This window comes from Balaenoptera ricei, chromosome 3 (genome assembly GCF_028023285.1).
Source record: "Balaenoptera ricei isolate mBalRic1 chromosome 3, mBalRic1.hap2, whole genome shotgun sequence".
Lineage (NCBI taxonomy): Eukaryota > Metazoa > Chordata > Mammalia > Artiodactyla > Balaenopteridae > Balaenoptera > Balaenoptera ricei.
In genome coordinates this window covers 147,493,430-147,510,237 of record NC_082641.1, presented here as the reverse complement: position 1 = coordinate 147,510,237, position 16,808 = coordinate 147,493,430, and the positions used below count along the sequence as shown (strand labels likewise).

General features: G+C 48.3%; 2 protein-coding genes across 2 annotated transcripts in view; both read right to left on the bottom strand.

Moving 5' to 3' along the window:
* Positions 1-16,808, bottom strand: part of WWC1 (WW and C2 domain containing 1) — a 149,841-nt gene that overhangs the window by 117,252 nt on the left and 15,781 nt on the right. The window lies entirely within an intron of this gene.
* Positions 5,581-5,805, bottom strand: LOC132363908 (mitochondrial import receptor subunit TOM7 homolog). Its single transcript, XM_059919616.1, has one exon. The coding sequence runs from the start codon at positions 5,803-5,805 to the stop codon at positions 5,638-5,640; it is 168 nt and encodes a 55-aa protein (XP_059775599.1). The 3' UTR covers positions 5,581-5,637.

Genomic DNA, 16,808 nt, shown 5'->3' with positions numbered 1-16,808 from the left:
GGCCCCAAACTGGGGAATGGCTGTGAGTCACCCAGCTCACTTCTTGGCAGTTCTGCCTTGAGGTCAGTTTGAGGCTCTCGGGGAGGCGGGGCGGGGGGGGTTGGAGGTACAGGATTCTAGAAGCACCCGCTGCTTCTCATAGTAAAAAGATTCAGTAGCTTTAGGGGAGAGGACGGGACGAGGGCCCAACCCTTTCTCCATCTCCCTCTTACTGAACTGCAGAGCGCTGTAGTCCCCAAATCCAGCCGCTGCCTGCCAAACCCTCACTGCATCCTTCGCGCCGAGCTCTGTCCCCGTCCCTCCACTACCAGCCCCAACTCCTTCTAGAGGAACAGAGGAAAGAGAAAGGCAAAAGGGGCCTCAGGGAGCGAGTACACGTAGAGGTGGAGGGAGGTCTCGGCTTCATTAACCCCAGGATCACCTCCCACTAAGCCATCCCCCTCCAGAACATTCCATAGACGCAGCGGGGGGGGGGGGGGCTCTGCAGGGGTGGGGCTAACGATAGTGATTACTGAATGCAGGGGCAAGCACCCACAATCACAAGAGACTCTCACCATTCTGAAAGTGCCCGCTGCTCTCCATTTCATCGACAGGAAAACTGAGTCTAGGAGAAGGTGAATGCCTTTGCCCAAGTTACACATGGCACACGTGGCCTCCCTCCACACAGTGTCCCAGGTTTTCAAGGGTCTCTTCCGAGGGGGTGTATCTTGGGCAGCAAATTGAAGTCTTTGTCCTGGAGAGTGTGGGTCCCAGGCCAATTCCCCAGACCCTCCTATTCAGTGTATTATGCCCCTGGGTGTGGTGAGGGGGGACCCAGCCAGGGAAGCAGGGAAATGGACGCTTCTTTTAATAACTGTTAGAAGAATTTACATTTTAACCAAACCCACAGTTATTAATGAATACTGCTTTGTATCATTTCACTTTCCCCTTTATCTTTCTACCCTTTTAATTACTGCTTTTTGCCCTGTTCCTCCCATGTTCATTCACTGACTTCCCCAACAGGGGTTTCTGCCTGCAAGTCGGAATTTTCCTAAACTCCCTTTCTTTCCAGGGGGCCGCGGGCACGAGGTCCAGGAATTCGCACAACCTGGCAAAAAAGCTCTGTCTCCAAATTCCAGTTCATTAGCATGGCTCGTTAATTATGAACGCTCCCCTTCCAGCCACCCGCCTCCCCCAAACACCCCAAACAGCAGATTAAGTTTTAACTTTTGCTGGCAGGACACCTGCTTCTGAAATTCCTCCCTCCCTCCCCTCCCCCCCCCCCAGCCCAACCTCCTAAGATTTACAACACAAAAGCAAACATTTACACTGGTTAAGATTTACCAAAAGGAAGTGTGGCCTGGAATGCTTCGTTTGAAGTTCTGTCTCAAAAGAAGAAGGAGCCCTTTTTAAACATATAAAATAAGAGACCTCAAAGCCTTCTCGGTGGTGTCCGACAGGCACTCGGCATAACCAGGCCTTCTCAGTTTTTCACTTGGGCCTTGACGTCAGCGCACGATAAATCCTAAGCAGAACTCGGAACTATGGCTGTCTCCACTCCAGGGTAAACGGAGTTATCAATCAGTAATGCAATCAAGTGACTTCCTGGAAACTCTAGGGTAGAACTTTGCAGGCGGGAAAGAGGCTGAGGTCCACCTGCTCTCTCCAGACAAAGCTGATGTTCTCAGTGAGGCACGTCTAGTTTACTGGAGGTGGGAGATGGGTGAGGGCACAGCCAGTGCAGGGTGGATGCTGGCTGAGCAGGTGAAGTACCAAATACCACGGCAAACAGAGTCACCAGAAACTGAGGTCATGAGATACTCTGGGGGAAAAGGAAGTGAGGAAATTCCCCATACCTACCCCACGATCGCTGGTGTAGGCCAATGGAAATGCTCTAACAAGAAAAGTAAGGAGGCTGTACTTGTCTGACCTTTGCATTCAATCAGAACCTTCTATTCCTTTAGTGAGAGCACCTAAGGTGCAGTCAACCAAGAACCTTGACCACGTGGGGCAAGTCCCAGGCGATGGCTGTACACACCGCCGAGCAAAGGAAGAGCTGATAAAGCAAGAACTCACCAGGAAACAGCAGCATTAGTAACCCGACTCTGTCCTAGGCACCTGCTGGCAGCTTTGCCTGACTGCTCACTAGTCCTCAACACTGCCCGGTGAGGAAAGGGTTCTTATCCACGCCTTGCAGAGAGATGAAAGCACTGAGGCCGGCTAACCTGGCCAAGCCTGCAAATGATGCTCCAAAGCCCATGTTCTTTGCACGGTACTACAGGGCTCCAACTGGAAGGTGTGTATTAAAAGCAGCCTGCATGATACGCCAGAACCACTGGACCTGGACTCTTAAATTGTGGGAGGCCCAGCTCAGCTTTTTTCAGCTGGGTGACCTTGAGCAAGTCCCTCACCACCCCATGGGCATTTCTGATTTCTCCTCTGTCCTCGGCTGCAGCATTTCAGCAAGCTGCCCATTGGAGGAAGGAGTCTGCATCCACCCACTTGCTCCAACTTCCTCATCGATCCAGCTGAGCATTCAGAATTTTACCAGCATGAATGCAACCTATTTTGGTAAGGCTTTTTCCTCGTTCCTGGGTCCCCTATAAAGGGAGAAGCATGTTCCTTCCAACATGAGCTTATATTCCCTTTATATATCCTTCTAGAGTTGGAAAAGCAGCCAACTGAATGCTCCACTCTGCTATTTTACACTCAGGCTTTCACTAAGTAGACATCTACAAGCACTGGCCTTTCATGGTTCTTCAGTCAAACTCAGTCCCCACAAAACCTCATCTTTCCTTGGCAAGAGAGCATATCCAGAGCCCCTGAGCATTTATTCTTGCTGCCTCCGGCTTTCCAGGATCTCATAAAGCCACAGCCTTGCTCAGAGGAACAGCTTGGTTCTGATTCTTGGTTCTGAATCTGATCCAAGGGCCAAAGTTACAAACTCATTTCTCAGCAGTTCTAAAGCTCAATTTCTCAGCTTGTCAACTGGGGATGAAACAATTGACCTCAGGAGGTTATCACTCTAGAGCTAATGAGACCCCAGGTAAAACTCTTTTCATCATAAACATTACAGCACTTCTTATGTGCTGGGCCCTTTAACACACTATTTCAATGAGTCAATATCAGACATGCACGTCGGAAACAAATACAAAAATACAGGCCCCAGGGTGAACAAATGGGCCAATCAATAAATGAGGGAAATGGAGGGAAGGAGAGGGAAGGGGCCTAGGAAGGCCAGTGGGGCCCTGAGTCATGCTAAGAAGTTTCGGGGTTTTCTATGGGCCTTGGAGAACCATGAGAAGTTTCTGAGAAGGGGAGCAATTTGCTCTGGAAGGCCCTGTGGAAGAAACTTCCAGAAGTAGTTGCAACATGAGTTGCTGGAAAATGATCTTGGAGTCTGGCCACCCTGTTACAATAGCCGAAGCAAGAAATGACATCTTAACTGTGACCACGGGGGCCACGAAGGGCAAAGGATTGGCGGAAGGGTGGGATGGACTTTAAAGCCCCCAACTACCGAAAGGTTTCGACAGCTCTGTCCCATCAAACACGCAGATCTGCAGGGATAAACTCTCCCAGGTGCTTATTTTCTAGGTCTCCTGTGTGAAATAAGGCTGCCCGTGTCCTGAACCACTAACTTCTATCCCCGCCTTTACCTCATTACCTTAACAGAAAGCAAAATTAAACAACAAAAAAATCACTGCTGTCCGCTTGTGTTCAGAGCAGCATTATTCACAAGAGCCAAAAGGTGGAAGCAACCACAGCATCCATCAATAGATGAATGGATAAGAAACATGTGGTGGGCTTCCCTGGTGGCGCAGTGGTTAAGAATCTGCCTGCCAATGCAGGGGACACGGGTTCGAGCCCTGGTCCGGGAAGATCCCACATGCCGCGGAGCAACTAAGCCCGTGCACCACAACTACTGAGCCTACGCTCTAGAGCCCACGAGCCACAACTACTGAGCCCACGTGCCACAACTACTGAAGCCCACGCACCTAGAGCCCGTGCTCCGCAACAAGAGAAGCCACGACAATGAGAAGCCCGCACACCGCAACATAGAGTAGCCCCCACTCGCCACAACTAGAAAGCCCACACACAGCAACAAAGACTGAACACAGACAAAAAAAGAAACATGTGGTGTGTACATACAATGGAATATCACTCAGCCTTAAAAAAGGAAATTCTGACACGTGCTACAGCATGGATGGGTCTGGAGGACATTATGCTGAGTGAATCAGCCAGTCCCCAAAACACAAATACCGCATGATTCCACTTACATGGAATACACAGTGCAGTCAAATTCATACAGACAGAAAGTCGAATGGTGGTTGCCAGGGGCTAGAATGAGGAGCTAGTTCTTCAATGAGTACAGAGAGTCACTTTTGCAAGATGGAGAGGATTCTGGAGATGGATGGTAAGGTGGTGATGGTTGCATGACAACGTGAAGGTATTTAATGCCACTGAACTGTACACTGAAAAATGCCTAAGATTGTAATTTTTATGTTATGTGTATTTTGCCACAATTTTTTTAACAGTTTGAAAGGGAGAAAGAAAGGAGAGGGAAAGGAGAGGGAAGGGAAGGGAAAGGAAGGGAAGGGAAGGGAAGGGAAGGGAAGGGAAGGGAAGGGAAGGGAAGGGAAGGGAAGGGAAGGGAAGGGAAGGGGAAAGAAATCATTGCTGGATTGTCAGCAAATGGGACTGAAAATAATGCAATTCTTTGTCATCTAGGCACACCCTATCTGGAAACCACCTCCTTTTCCCCTTCCAGGCAACATTTCATTACTGCTTAAAAATTCCCCTAACCCCTTCCCCTGCCCCACCTGGGGCTGACTCAGCCCCTTCCAGTATCTGAACGGCAGAAGCCAGCCTGAAGGTAGTAGACGCTGCCACCTTATCCTGTGTCCTCGGACACCTGGAGTTCCCCAGGACCAACCCTGACCCCATCCATCACTCTAGGACCCCAGTCCTCTCCAACCTCAGGTGCACAGGCCCTAGTCCTGGCTGGCATCCCACGTGAGGTTGGCAGGTTCCAGAAAACGCTTTAGGGCAAGAAGAGGTGGAGTAGCCTGTGGGAACTCTCTGCACGGGCCCCTGTGGGAGAGCCCAGGGCCTGCCTTCTCAGAGGCACAGGAAGGACACAAATGCGGAACACAGAACGAAGCTACAGAGTCGGCTTGCTTCTGCCCCTACTGCTGTCCTCCTCACTGACTCAGCGGAGACGGGCCAGGAATGAGGAAATGTCTCCATCAGCCCTTCCCCTTGCGAAGAGTGGATCCAGTCACTTACTTATTCATGTATTTTGAACTCAGCTATTACGTGTGTACATATTTAGGGTTATTATGGTTTTTTTGATGAATTGGCCTATTATTATATTAATTGGCCAGTTTTCTTTTGATTAGTATCTGTATGCTATACCTTTCCCATCCTTTGACTTTTTTTTTTTTTTTAACATTGTTAAAAACATTTAATTTAGTACGGTTTACTGTAAATAAGTCAGTAGAGGTTCCACTCTGCCACAGACACATCTGAGAAGAGCCTGTGTCATCCAACTGGTGAACATCTAAACGATGTCCCATCTCTTATCCCAGCTGGAGTCCACACCTTCCATGTTGTTCCTCTGCATTGACTGCTTCCAAAACCAGATGAGCAAATCATCCTTTATCCCCAGAGTAAGCTCAAAACAGTTGGTTCAGGCATTCCAGGATCTGCACCCCTCTTCAATCCCAGGTAAATCACGAGAGGAATAAAGCCCCAGCGGATGGCAAACTGGCCTCCCTTGAAAAGCTGCTGCAGCCTCCGCTTGGCCTCTTTGCTCAGCTTTACCATGGCGCTGGCCCAGGTGACACACTTAAGACCCCCCTCCTTTTACCTTTAACCTACCTGTGTATTCACATCAAAGTGAATCTACTGTAGGCAGCCTGTACACTGGAGTTTTGCTTTTTCCCCCCAACCTGACAATATCTGCCTTTTAATTGGCATGTTTAGTCTGTTTACTTTTAATGAATTATTAATGTAGCTAGATTGAAGTCTACTCATTTACTAGTTGTTTTCTGTTTGTCTCATCTGTTTCTTGATTCTCTTTTCCTCCTTTCAAAAAATTTCAATGAAAGTAACACTATCATTATGTTTGCTTTAAACAGTCAATTATCTTTTAAAGAAATTAAGAAAAAAGTTTTAAGTCTTTTATATTTCTGGTGCTCTTAATTTCTCATGTAGATCCACATTTCCACCTGAGAGCATTTTCTTTCCCCCCAAAGAATTTCTTTTGACATTTCTTATTGTGTAAGTCTGCTGGTGAGCATTTCTCTCGGCCTTTATAACTGAAAATAGAGCTTTTGATTTTACTCTCATTTTTTAAGGATACTTTTGTTGATATAGAATTGCAGACTGTTTTTTCTGCCTTTCAGCACCTCAGAGATATTATTCAATTATTTTTTGGCTTGCATCATTTCTGATAAGTTAGCAATGGTTCTTATTGTTCTACATGCAGCATGTCTTTATCCTCTGGGAGATTTTAAGATTTTCCTCTTTCTCTTTAGTTTTCAGCAAGGTGACTATGATGTATTTACGTGTGATTTTCCACATGATTATCGTGCTTAGGGTTTGTTGAGCTTCTTGGACCTGTGGGTCAATATTTTTCACCAACTTTGGAACTTTTCAGCCATTACCTCTTCAAATATATTTTTCTTTCTCATTCTCTCTCTCTCTCCTTTCCTTTTGGGAATCCAAATGTACATTTGTTAGATTAATTAACAACATCCCACAGATCACTGAGCTTCTGACCATTTTTTTCCAACTTTTTTTTTTTCTTTCTGTGCTTCAGTTTGGATAGTTTCTACTGCTCTGACTTCACGTTCAATGATCTTTCTTCCTGAAGCATCTGAACTACAGTTAGATCCATCTAGGGAAGTTTTCATTTCAGATACTGTAGTTTTCATCTAGAATTTTTATTTGGTTCCATTTCCCTACTGATTTCTTTTCCTTAAAAATCCTTAAACATATCTATAATAAATATTAGTTCATTTCCTGCTAATTCCAACATCTCTGCCATCCCTGGGTCTGTTTCTACTGTATTTCTTCCTAAGTCTAATACCTTTTCTATCGTATGCTAGATACTCTGAACACTAAGCTGTAGAGAATCTGGATTTTATGTTCCTTCTTTGAAGAATGTTAAGTTTTGTTCTGATGGGCAGTTCATTATTGGCAGATCAGCTTATTTCTCTTGAGGCTCTTTAAGGTTGGTTGAGCCATGAGGTGAATTTAATGATGGAAGTCACATGCTAAGAATGGCGGACCAGAAAAGCACAAGGAACCTGGGTCCCTTGAGCCATCACCCTGGCCCTAATTGGCCTGCCTCTTGATTTTTTTTTTTTTTTTGATGTGCTAAGGAAGTTATACCTTGAAGTTAAGCCATTGTTATTTTTGACTTGGACAACCAGCCACTAAACACTATTTCTGTTATAATTCCTAAGCATCTACTAAGTAGCAGGCCCTGTGCTAGGTGTTGGGGATAAAGCAATTTATCGGTTAGATGTGGTTCCTGGCATTTTAGAGCTTAGAGCCTCGAGCAGGAGATGGCAAATTATGGCCCATAGGCCAAACTCACTCACTGCTTGTTTCATTGGGACAAAGCCATGCCTATTTGTATACATATTATCTATGGCTGCTTTCATGCTATAGAGTTGAATAGTTAAGACAGAGAGGGTATGGTCCACTAGTCCTTTACAGAAAAAAGTTCCTGATCCCTGTTTAGGGCAGCAATCCTCACTCAAATTTTTGGTCTTGGGACACCTTCACACTCTTAAAACCTGAGGACCCCAAGAGTTGTTGTTCATGTGGGTGTTTTTGGTTTTTTTTTTGGCTGCATTGGGTCTTCATTGCTGCACACGGGCTTTCTCTAGTTGTGACACGTGGGCCCTAGAGTACGCAGGCTTCAGTAATTGTGGCGCACGGGCTTTGTCGCTCCACGGCATGTGGGATCTTCCCGGGCCAGGGATCGAACCCGTGTCCCCTGCATTGGCAGGCGGATTCTTAACCACTGTGCCACCAGGGAAGTCCACATGTGGGTTTTGTTGATCAACATTTATCATATTAGAAATGAAAACAGAAAATTTAAAAATATTTATTAATTCCTTTGAAAATAAAAATAATAAACCAATCACATGTTAACATAAATCACATCCTTATAATTAATTATATTTCCCCCACAAATTAGTGAGAAGAGTGGCCTTATTTTACAGTTTTGCAAATCTCTTTAATGAATGGCTTAAAAGAAGACAGCTGAGTCCTAAGAGCAGCTTTTGCATCAGTCTGTTGCAAAACTGCACGTCACGTAGCCTCTGGGAAACTCCACGGTCCTCTCATGATAGGTAGAAAGTTAAAAAGGCAGATAATTTCTTAGTATTATTATGAAGTTTGAGTTTGCAGACCTTCTGAGAGAACCTCAGGGGCCTCCAGGGAACATACTTTGAGAATGGCTAATCTAGAAGACTCCTCGGCTGACATTAAACAGAAGAAAACATGAGGTCTTAACTAATAACCATTGAACAACTGATTTAAAGAGAAAGAATACTGCTCTGTGAGGGAATATAAACACTGCACCTGGCCCCATTCGGGGAGCAGGGCGATGATCCCTTGAGGAACTGATGTTGAAAGCTGGGCCCTGAGAAGGAGTTAACCAGGTAAAGGCAGGCGAGGGGGAAGCCGCCCTCCCTGCCCCGCCACCGCTTCCTCCAGTATGTTTGCTAAGGAAACTGGGTTAGGCTTTAGAGAAGGATCAGAGATGAGGATTACTTTCCCATGACTCTTTCCCTTGGGCTGACTGACCAAGTCAGAGATCTGCCCTGGGAAGGACCCAGGGTCCTTCTGACACTCCTGGAATTTCCCCTGGAATTAGGGACAGGGGAACCCTAATCTCTCTCGCAAGAGACTAATGACCTACAGATGGGGCACAACAGGGAGGCCCAAATGCCGAGATGCAGAGGATACAGGCCTGAGGACAGTCCTCCAGGCCGTCAGGATGCAGAGTCCCATGGTGACACACGCAGCAACACAAACCCTTAGCTAACTGCCTTACTCCAAGGCAATTAGGAGCCATTCCTCATCCAGATGGTTATTTGCTCTAACAGTTATTGGTTGAAGGAACCAGAGAAACTACCTTTGCACTAGATTCCCAGTCCCATTTCCTGGCTGCCGGCTCTACACAAACTCACTCTCGAAACCAGATGCTGCCGAGTTTCAGGATGGATTTCAGAGGCTGCCACTGCTCATTTTTTTTTCTTTTTTAATAAATTTACTTATTTATTTATTTATGGCTGCGCTGGGTCTTCGTTGTTGCACGCGGGCTTTCTCTAGTTGTGGTGAGCGGGGGCTACTCTTCGTTGCGGTGCGCGGGCTTCTCATTGAGGTGGCTTCTCTTGCTGCGGAGCACGGGCTCTAGAGCACGTGGGCTTCAGTAGTTGTGCCACTGCTCTTTTTCCTCCTGACATGCCCAACCTGGGGGTGTGAAAACCTACTGGGTTCAAGCCACCATCTCACCTCAAATTCCCCAGGCTGTTACCCCACTTGAAAAAGACTAGGCAGAGAGGAAAACCATCCCTGGAGGATGGAAGGCAGCAGATTCTACTCTGAGAGTAATGAAGCCCAGCACTCATCAAACACATATAGCAAGTCTCACACTTCCCATGAGATTTATCTCTATTAGATCACTGAATCCTCCCAGTAGCCCTACGAGGCAGTTTACTTATTACCCCATTTTACAGGTGAGAAGTTGAAGCACAGAGAGATCTTGCAACTGACCCACAGCTGCAGTCAGCAAGGAGTGGAGCCAGCACTAAACCCAGGCAGCACGGCTTCTCAGATTCAGCGCCTTGAACCTTACATTTTACTGCCTTTAGCTTTGAAATGACAGGAGAAGTTCGTTTTTTTAAAAGTATCTGTGTAGATGCTCAACATCACTAATCATCAGGAAAGCGCAAATCAAAACCACGAGATACCATGTCACACCCATTAGGATGGCTACTATGAAAAAAAAACAAAAACAGACAATACTAAGTGTGTTGGTGAAGGTGTGGAGACATTGGAACCCTTGTGCACTGCCGGTGGGAATGGCAAATGGTGCAGCCACTGTGGAAAATGGCGTAGCAGCCCCTCAAAAAATTAAAAATAGAACTACCATATGATCCAGCAATTCCACTTCTGGGTGCGTACACAAAGGATGTAAAGGCAGGGGCACGAACAGATAGTTTTACACCCATGTTTACAGTGGCATTATTCATGATAATCAAAAGGTGAAAGTGTGTCTGTGAATAAATGAATGGATAAACAAAACATGGTGTAAACATACAATAGAATAGTATTCAGCCTGAAAAAGGAAGGAAATCCTGACACACGCTGCAGCGTGGATGGACCTGGAGGACATTACGCTGAGTGAAATAAGCTGGTCACAAAAGGACAAATCCTGTATGACTCCACTCATATGAGGTACCTAGAACAGTGAAATTCGTACAGGAAGAAAGTAGAGTGGTGGTTGCCAGGAGATGGGAGAGGGGGAATGGGGAGTGAGTGTTTAACCGGGATAGAGTTTAAGTTTTGCAAGATGAAAAGAGAACTGGAGACGGATGGTGGGGATGGTTGCACAGCAACGGGAAGGTACTTAATGCCTGTGAACTGTACACTTACAAATGGTTAAAATGATACCTTGTATGTTATGTATATTTTACCCAATTAAGAATAAATTTTTTAAAAAGTAAACTAAAACAAGTCTCTACATAATAAACCTCAGAATGTTGATTATTATAATTACAGTAGGGGCTTCCCTGGTGGCACAGTAGATAAGAATCCGCCTGCCAATGCAGCGGACACAGGTTCGAGCCTTGGTCTGGGACGATCCCACATGCTGCGGAGCACCTAAGCCCGTGCACCACAACTACTGAGCCTGCGCTCTAGAGCCCGCAAGCCACAACTACTGAAGCCCATCCATCTAGAGCCCGTGCTCCGCAACAAGAGAAGCCACCACAATGAGAAGCCCGCACACCACAATGAAGAGTAGCCCCCGCTCGCCACAACTAGAGAAAGCCTGTGTGCAGCAACGAAGACCCAATGCAGCCAAAAATAAATAAATAATAAATTTAAATACATATATATATAAATATATATATATATATATAATTACAGTAGGCATTATCCTGAATAACAGTCTAATTATTTTAAAAACTGGGGCTGACTACATTTCTGAACTTCTGGATCTGAGAGAACAGATTAAGTGCTGTGGCCTTTCCCTGGTCCGCATGCCAAGCTAAAGAGGTGATTAGCAGGTTTAAACTACTGATTGCTAATCAGAAAGTTTAAAAAAAAAAATCATTCTTTGTCAAAGAGGACAGGAACAAGGGGCCAATAAGCCCAGGGGTTATACAGTAAAAGCTGGATTATGCAGCGTAACCAGGCCCTTCCATCTTTTCATCGCTGCGTTCTTGCCTGTGAACACGTTCTCCCAAAGCCTGGATTTTCATGACGTCATCGGGCTATTGCATTGCACTGATAACACATCATTCAACGTGGTGTGGCCCCTCACAAAGGCGGGTGGCATCCCTGAATGCAAACGAGGACACTCTGGATCATGAACAATTAGATCTACACTGTTCCCGTACACTTGCCTCTCCCTCCCCACACAATCCTGCTTCTCTCTCTCTCCAGTGAGCGAGGGTACCAGGAAGACGGGAGAACAGGACTCTTTCTGAAAAGGCCTCTGTGCTCACCTTTCCAAATAGCTGTCGATCCTAGGAGGGCAGGAGGCAAAGAGGGAAATAGGAGAGGAGGTCCCGGGTGGGGAGGGGGGGTGCCTGGGTTCAGTGCCTGGGAACTGACAGGGAGCACGTACCCTGTGGGTCATCACAACCTGCCTGCCGGCCCCCCAACCACGGGGCCACATCTCTCGTCCTCACCGCCCGACAGAGCAGGGTCTGTGAGATCTGGCTGCCTGCAGACTCTAGGAAGGAGGCAGGATTCCAGCCACGGCTCCCCGGAGAGCTCGAGAGCTTAACTAATTCTCTAATCAGGACACGTGGACAAAACACTCTGAGAAATGGTGGAGAAATGGTTCGCAGCGATGTTATATCAACAAGCACCAATGACCTCTAGGAGACAAGGATGCGGCACTGACAAGCACCCGGGGCCGTGGAGTCACAGAGCCCGCAGTAAAACCCAAGCCGCTCGCCAACGTGCTGTGTGACCTTGATAAATTCTCTAGCCTCTCTGGGCCTCAGCTGCCTCCTCTGGAAGGCACAAGTGAAACGGTAAATGCATGTAAAATTCCTCAGTAAATGACAGCTGTCACAACCTCCAGCTTGGGGGAGGGGGGTTGCTGCAGCATTGAACAAGATTTTTGAACGTTACCATTTTCTGAATGTGAAATTTTGACCAAATGATAACACCGTACTGTCCTCCTCCTGGAAGGGAAGGAGGAAGGGTAATTTGGGGAGATGAGACGAGAAAGAGTGGATTCAGAAATGACCTCCTTATGAAAAAAATCACGAAAGAAACTCAGTAATCACCTTAAAACCTTATAATCCCTGACGCCCTCATGGAATTTCAGCAAATGTCTGAAGGATTCTGACAGAGCCCACATTTAACACTGGCTGCTCCCTTCTCACCAGCTGAACGCGAGAAGCATTTATTTGCTGAGGGCCTACTGTGCACGGAGCCCTCAGCTGCTCTGCCCTGCCACCTACAATTCAGCCAATCCTCTTTCTCTTCAAAGAACCCAGGAAGCTTCCGACCCTACTTCGGACTGAGAGCAGGTGCCCTCACTCTGACTTCATGCGTTAAGAGGTCAGTCTGTCTCCGGGGCTAAGGTCCCCTGTGGTCAGAGCAGTCTGGGCTGACCCTAGAGTCTCAACAGGCCAGGCCTTTCCAAAGTCACCTTGTCCCATGACCCCCCCCTATACACAGAGAAGCAAGCAAGATCAGAGGAGGCACCCTGGACTTTTGTAAAGCAGGTTTCGGGGTGCTCAAGTTGTTAAGATTAAGGAAATACATTTTGTTTTTCAGAGCGAGATGATGGGCAGCATTCTCCAGCTCACAGGCACCTGGCTCTCCCTTCACCAACACGATTAAGGCAGCCTGTCCGGGGGCTTCTCCTATTTTTGCCTGATTTCTGCTGGGTCAACGTTTACCAGTTTGGCAAATGGCAATTCGGAGCCTCACACAGAAAACAGTGGCAGCAATCTCTGAGAAACGCTGGGGGAAAGGACTCTTGGGAGTTTCATGGTCCGATAGCTCTATTCTTTGACTCCCCCTGCCTGACAAGGGGAGGGGGTGTTGAACATTCTAGAGGCCCTGAGTTTGGCGTCAGGCTTGGGGCTGGCGAACCATCCTTGAGCCTTTTTTTCTGCTGGAGTTTTTCCAAAATGTAGATAGAGAGCTAGGCTTCCACTGGGGATGACTCAGCCCCAAACAGGTGGGCTGTGCCCCAGGCCAGCCAGAGCCCTGGGCTCTCCTTGGGTCCAATACTTGCCCTCTGGCTCCAAAACTTGACCTAAGAGTTCAGAATGACCGAGAGAAGAATTGGAAGGTGGCAGCTTCCTACTGGGAAGCATCTACTTTTCACCCTCTACTCCGCGGCTTCACCATTACCTCTCATCTGCCTTTGCTCGTATTCATTTATTAGTTCTAATTAGGTGCAAAACTTTGTGCTGGGCCTGGGGAGGCTCGACAGGATGCGTTACCATTCAGTGGAGAACACAGACTGGAAAAAAATGACGACGATGTGGCAGAGCCATGTTAGGAGGGTGCACAGCGGGCCCCCTACATGAGCTGGGACAGAGACAGCTAGGCAGGCTCCTGGGAAGAGGTGGCCCTTTAAGTGGGTGTAGCAGCACAGGGAGGGAGTACCAGCAGGCAGGGCAAGGATCCGGTTTAGGCAAAGGAAAGAAAGTGCCTTGTGGGTAGCGGGAGGAGAGGTTTTTAAGTTTTAAGGTGTATTAGAATCGGCTGGGGGGGCAGGTTAAAAATGCAGATTCTGGGAAGCCCCACTGAGATTCTGATTCAGTAGTTTTCAGGTACGGCCCCAGGAATCTGTGTTTTACAAGCTCCACAGGGGAGTAAGGCAGGAGGTAGGCGGATCACACTCTGAGAAACCCTGCTTTGAAGGAGTGGGGGAAAGAAAAAAGCCATTTGTGGCTTTGATGGGATATTGATTTTCCTGGAATGTTCCCAAAGGGACTTTGGACGGCTCACTAATGACTCGTTCTTCAGTCATTTTACATAGACACACATACAGCATCCAGCAAACTGGAAATGAATGCAGGGAGGGTGTCGGGAGCCTCGCTCACACAGTCGGGCTGTCACCGTGTTCCCGGGATGACGCTGGGTGTTATCTCAGGAATGTGTTGGGGGCAAGGTCCACGCTTATGCGGGGGGGGGGGGGGGGGGGGGGGGGGAACGCTGTTCTCAGGTGAACCGGGGCCAGGGAGCAGTGATGGGAAAGCCCTCTGGCATCCAGCCACACCTCCCCACCGCCCTCATGCCAGGAAGGCGAGGCGGTCCACAGGGCCTCATACACACTTTCCCTCCAGCCTACAGCTGGCTGCCTGCCCCTCCCACCCCTGGTCCCCCACTAGGAGCCTGCCCTCTCCTGCCCCAGTGCCACCCCACTCAGGCTGCCCCTGGCTGGGTCCGGGGTCGCGCATGGGGGTCCTGGCTCAGCCGGTCCCAGCCTTGGCCACAGGCACTGTTTCTGCTAGTCCCCTCATGGCGGTACTTCTGCCCTGTTCAAAGCTAGGTCCAGGGAGCCTGCCATTTATTTTGCTGGCTCAAGCCTCTGCCTGGGAAGCTTACTGGGGACCCCAGACCTCCTTGACTTGCTCTTGCCACTGTTCTCTAAGGGCTGGAATCCTGCCTCTGTGATCTCTGCCAGGTGCCCGCCGGGCCACCTCCTCATTCTGTGTTGCAGTTGAGAGACACTGCCCCTGCCACCAAGGGTTCCCATCTTCTGACTGCCTCGTGCACCCCGGAGACCACGTCCTGCCACCGTGGTGGACTTCCACACCGCCTGCGTCCACTCTGACCTCTGGCATCTGACCCCGCTGGTGGGCATGCTGCAGGCTCAGGATCCTGTCTTTTCTCAGCAGGTGTGACACCCCCCCCTTGCAACTGAGCCCTCCCCCACTCCCATCCCCCATCCGGCTTCAATCCCTTATTCCATGTGGGGCTGTGGGAACAGGCTGAGAAGCTCCTTCCCCTTGGTAGTGTTTATACCTGGTTGTAAGAATCCACTGCTTACTGATATTATCTGATATCTATATCGGAGCTGGTTAGAGGCACAGTCAGCTACAGAACAAAAAAACAAAACAGCGCTACGCAGGCATAAGTAGTGTTCGCTGGCCAGGGCTACTCAAACATTAACCTGCAAGGACCACTGGGGATCTTGTTAAAATGCAGTTTCTGATTCAGCGGGTCTGAGGTGGAGCCTGAGATTCTGCATTTCTAACAAGCTCCCAGGCGGTGCTGATGTGCTGGTCCACAGGCCCCACTTCCAGCAGCGCGAGTCAGGGTCACGGAAAGCTTGCCACAGGGGATGAGGCCAAAAGCAGGGCTCAGAATCGAGCATGTGCTCAGCGAGAGTAACCGCCAGGTCCCCTAACTGCCAGAGCATTCAGAACAGTTGACTCTGGAAGTTCTGAGAAAGAACGACCTAGGGATGCCAGCTGCCCACGGCCTCTCCTGAGTGGAGAGCTGCCGTGGTTGGTACATGACCCCTGAGCTCTGTTGTGATTTCTTGTACCAGGTGAATCCAGTTCAAGGCCAGCTCTGTCATCTTTCCAAATCAGCATCTCTCACAAGAATTTGAACTGGGGACACCGGGTTAGCCGTGGCTGCTGAGGCGAAGAGTTACGAGGTCGGCTGGGGCTGTGAAGGTCATATGGGTCACCTGCAAACTAATGTTGTGATGACGTCATGACTGTTAGCATTCTTAAGTACTTACTCTGAGTATTGCTCTCGGCTATGTGTCCTAAATAAGAGAATCCACCACGCTATAATTCTCACAATAACTCCTCAAAGTGAACAGCGGTCTAATAGCGTGAGCTCTGGAGCCAGAGAGCCTGAGTTTGAATCTTGGCTTTGCCACTTTCTAGCTGTGTGACCTTGGGCAAATCACTTAGCCTCTCTGTGCCTCCACTTCCTCATCTATAAATGAGGATAGTAATACTACCTCCCTCAGAAAGTTAGTGTGACAGTTAATTGAGCTAATAAATATAAAACACTTCGAGCAGGGTTTGGCACCCAATAAAATCTTGGCTATTATCACCCTTCGTCTTATTTGTACAGAGTGAGGAAACTGAGGCTCACAGAGATTAAGTAGCTTGCCCAGGGTCACACAGCAAGTTCAAGGCAGAACTAATTCATAACATGGTTTACAAATGTATGAACAAATTTTAGATTTGTTGTAGTCTGTGTGTAGGTTTCAGAGGTAGCAGAAACCATGACATGAGCGGGCCGACAGGAGGGAACGGAGGGAACAGAGGGACGTACGTGGAGACCGCTGTTCTTCACGGCCTCCAGCTGCAGCTCCCGCCATCCCAGCAGTGGGGGCCGCTATGCCCGTCCTTAGATTCCTGTGAAATCTCTAACCTCACAGCAGCCTCTCTTTTCTACAGCCATGTCATGTGGGCCTCTGTTGCTTTTGACCAGAACAGGCCTGGCTTAAAGTAGATACCCTCCAGCCAGAGCGGCGCAGGAGATGACAGATGAGGGAAGGCCTCGTGGAGCAAGTGGTACCCCACGTGGCCGGTGAGGGAGGTGGGGCGTCAACGTACACAGATGGGCAAAGC

What these genes read in the sequence shown, in the direction of transcription:
- LOC132363908 (XM_059919616.1), bottom strand. Translation starts at nt 5,805, where the DNA reads ATGGTAAAGCTGAGCAAAGAGGCCAAGCGGAGGCTGCAGCAGCTTTTC.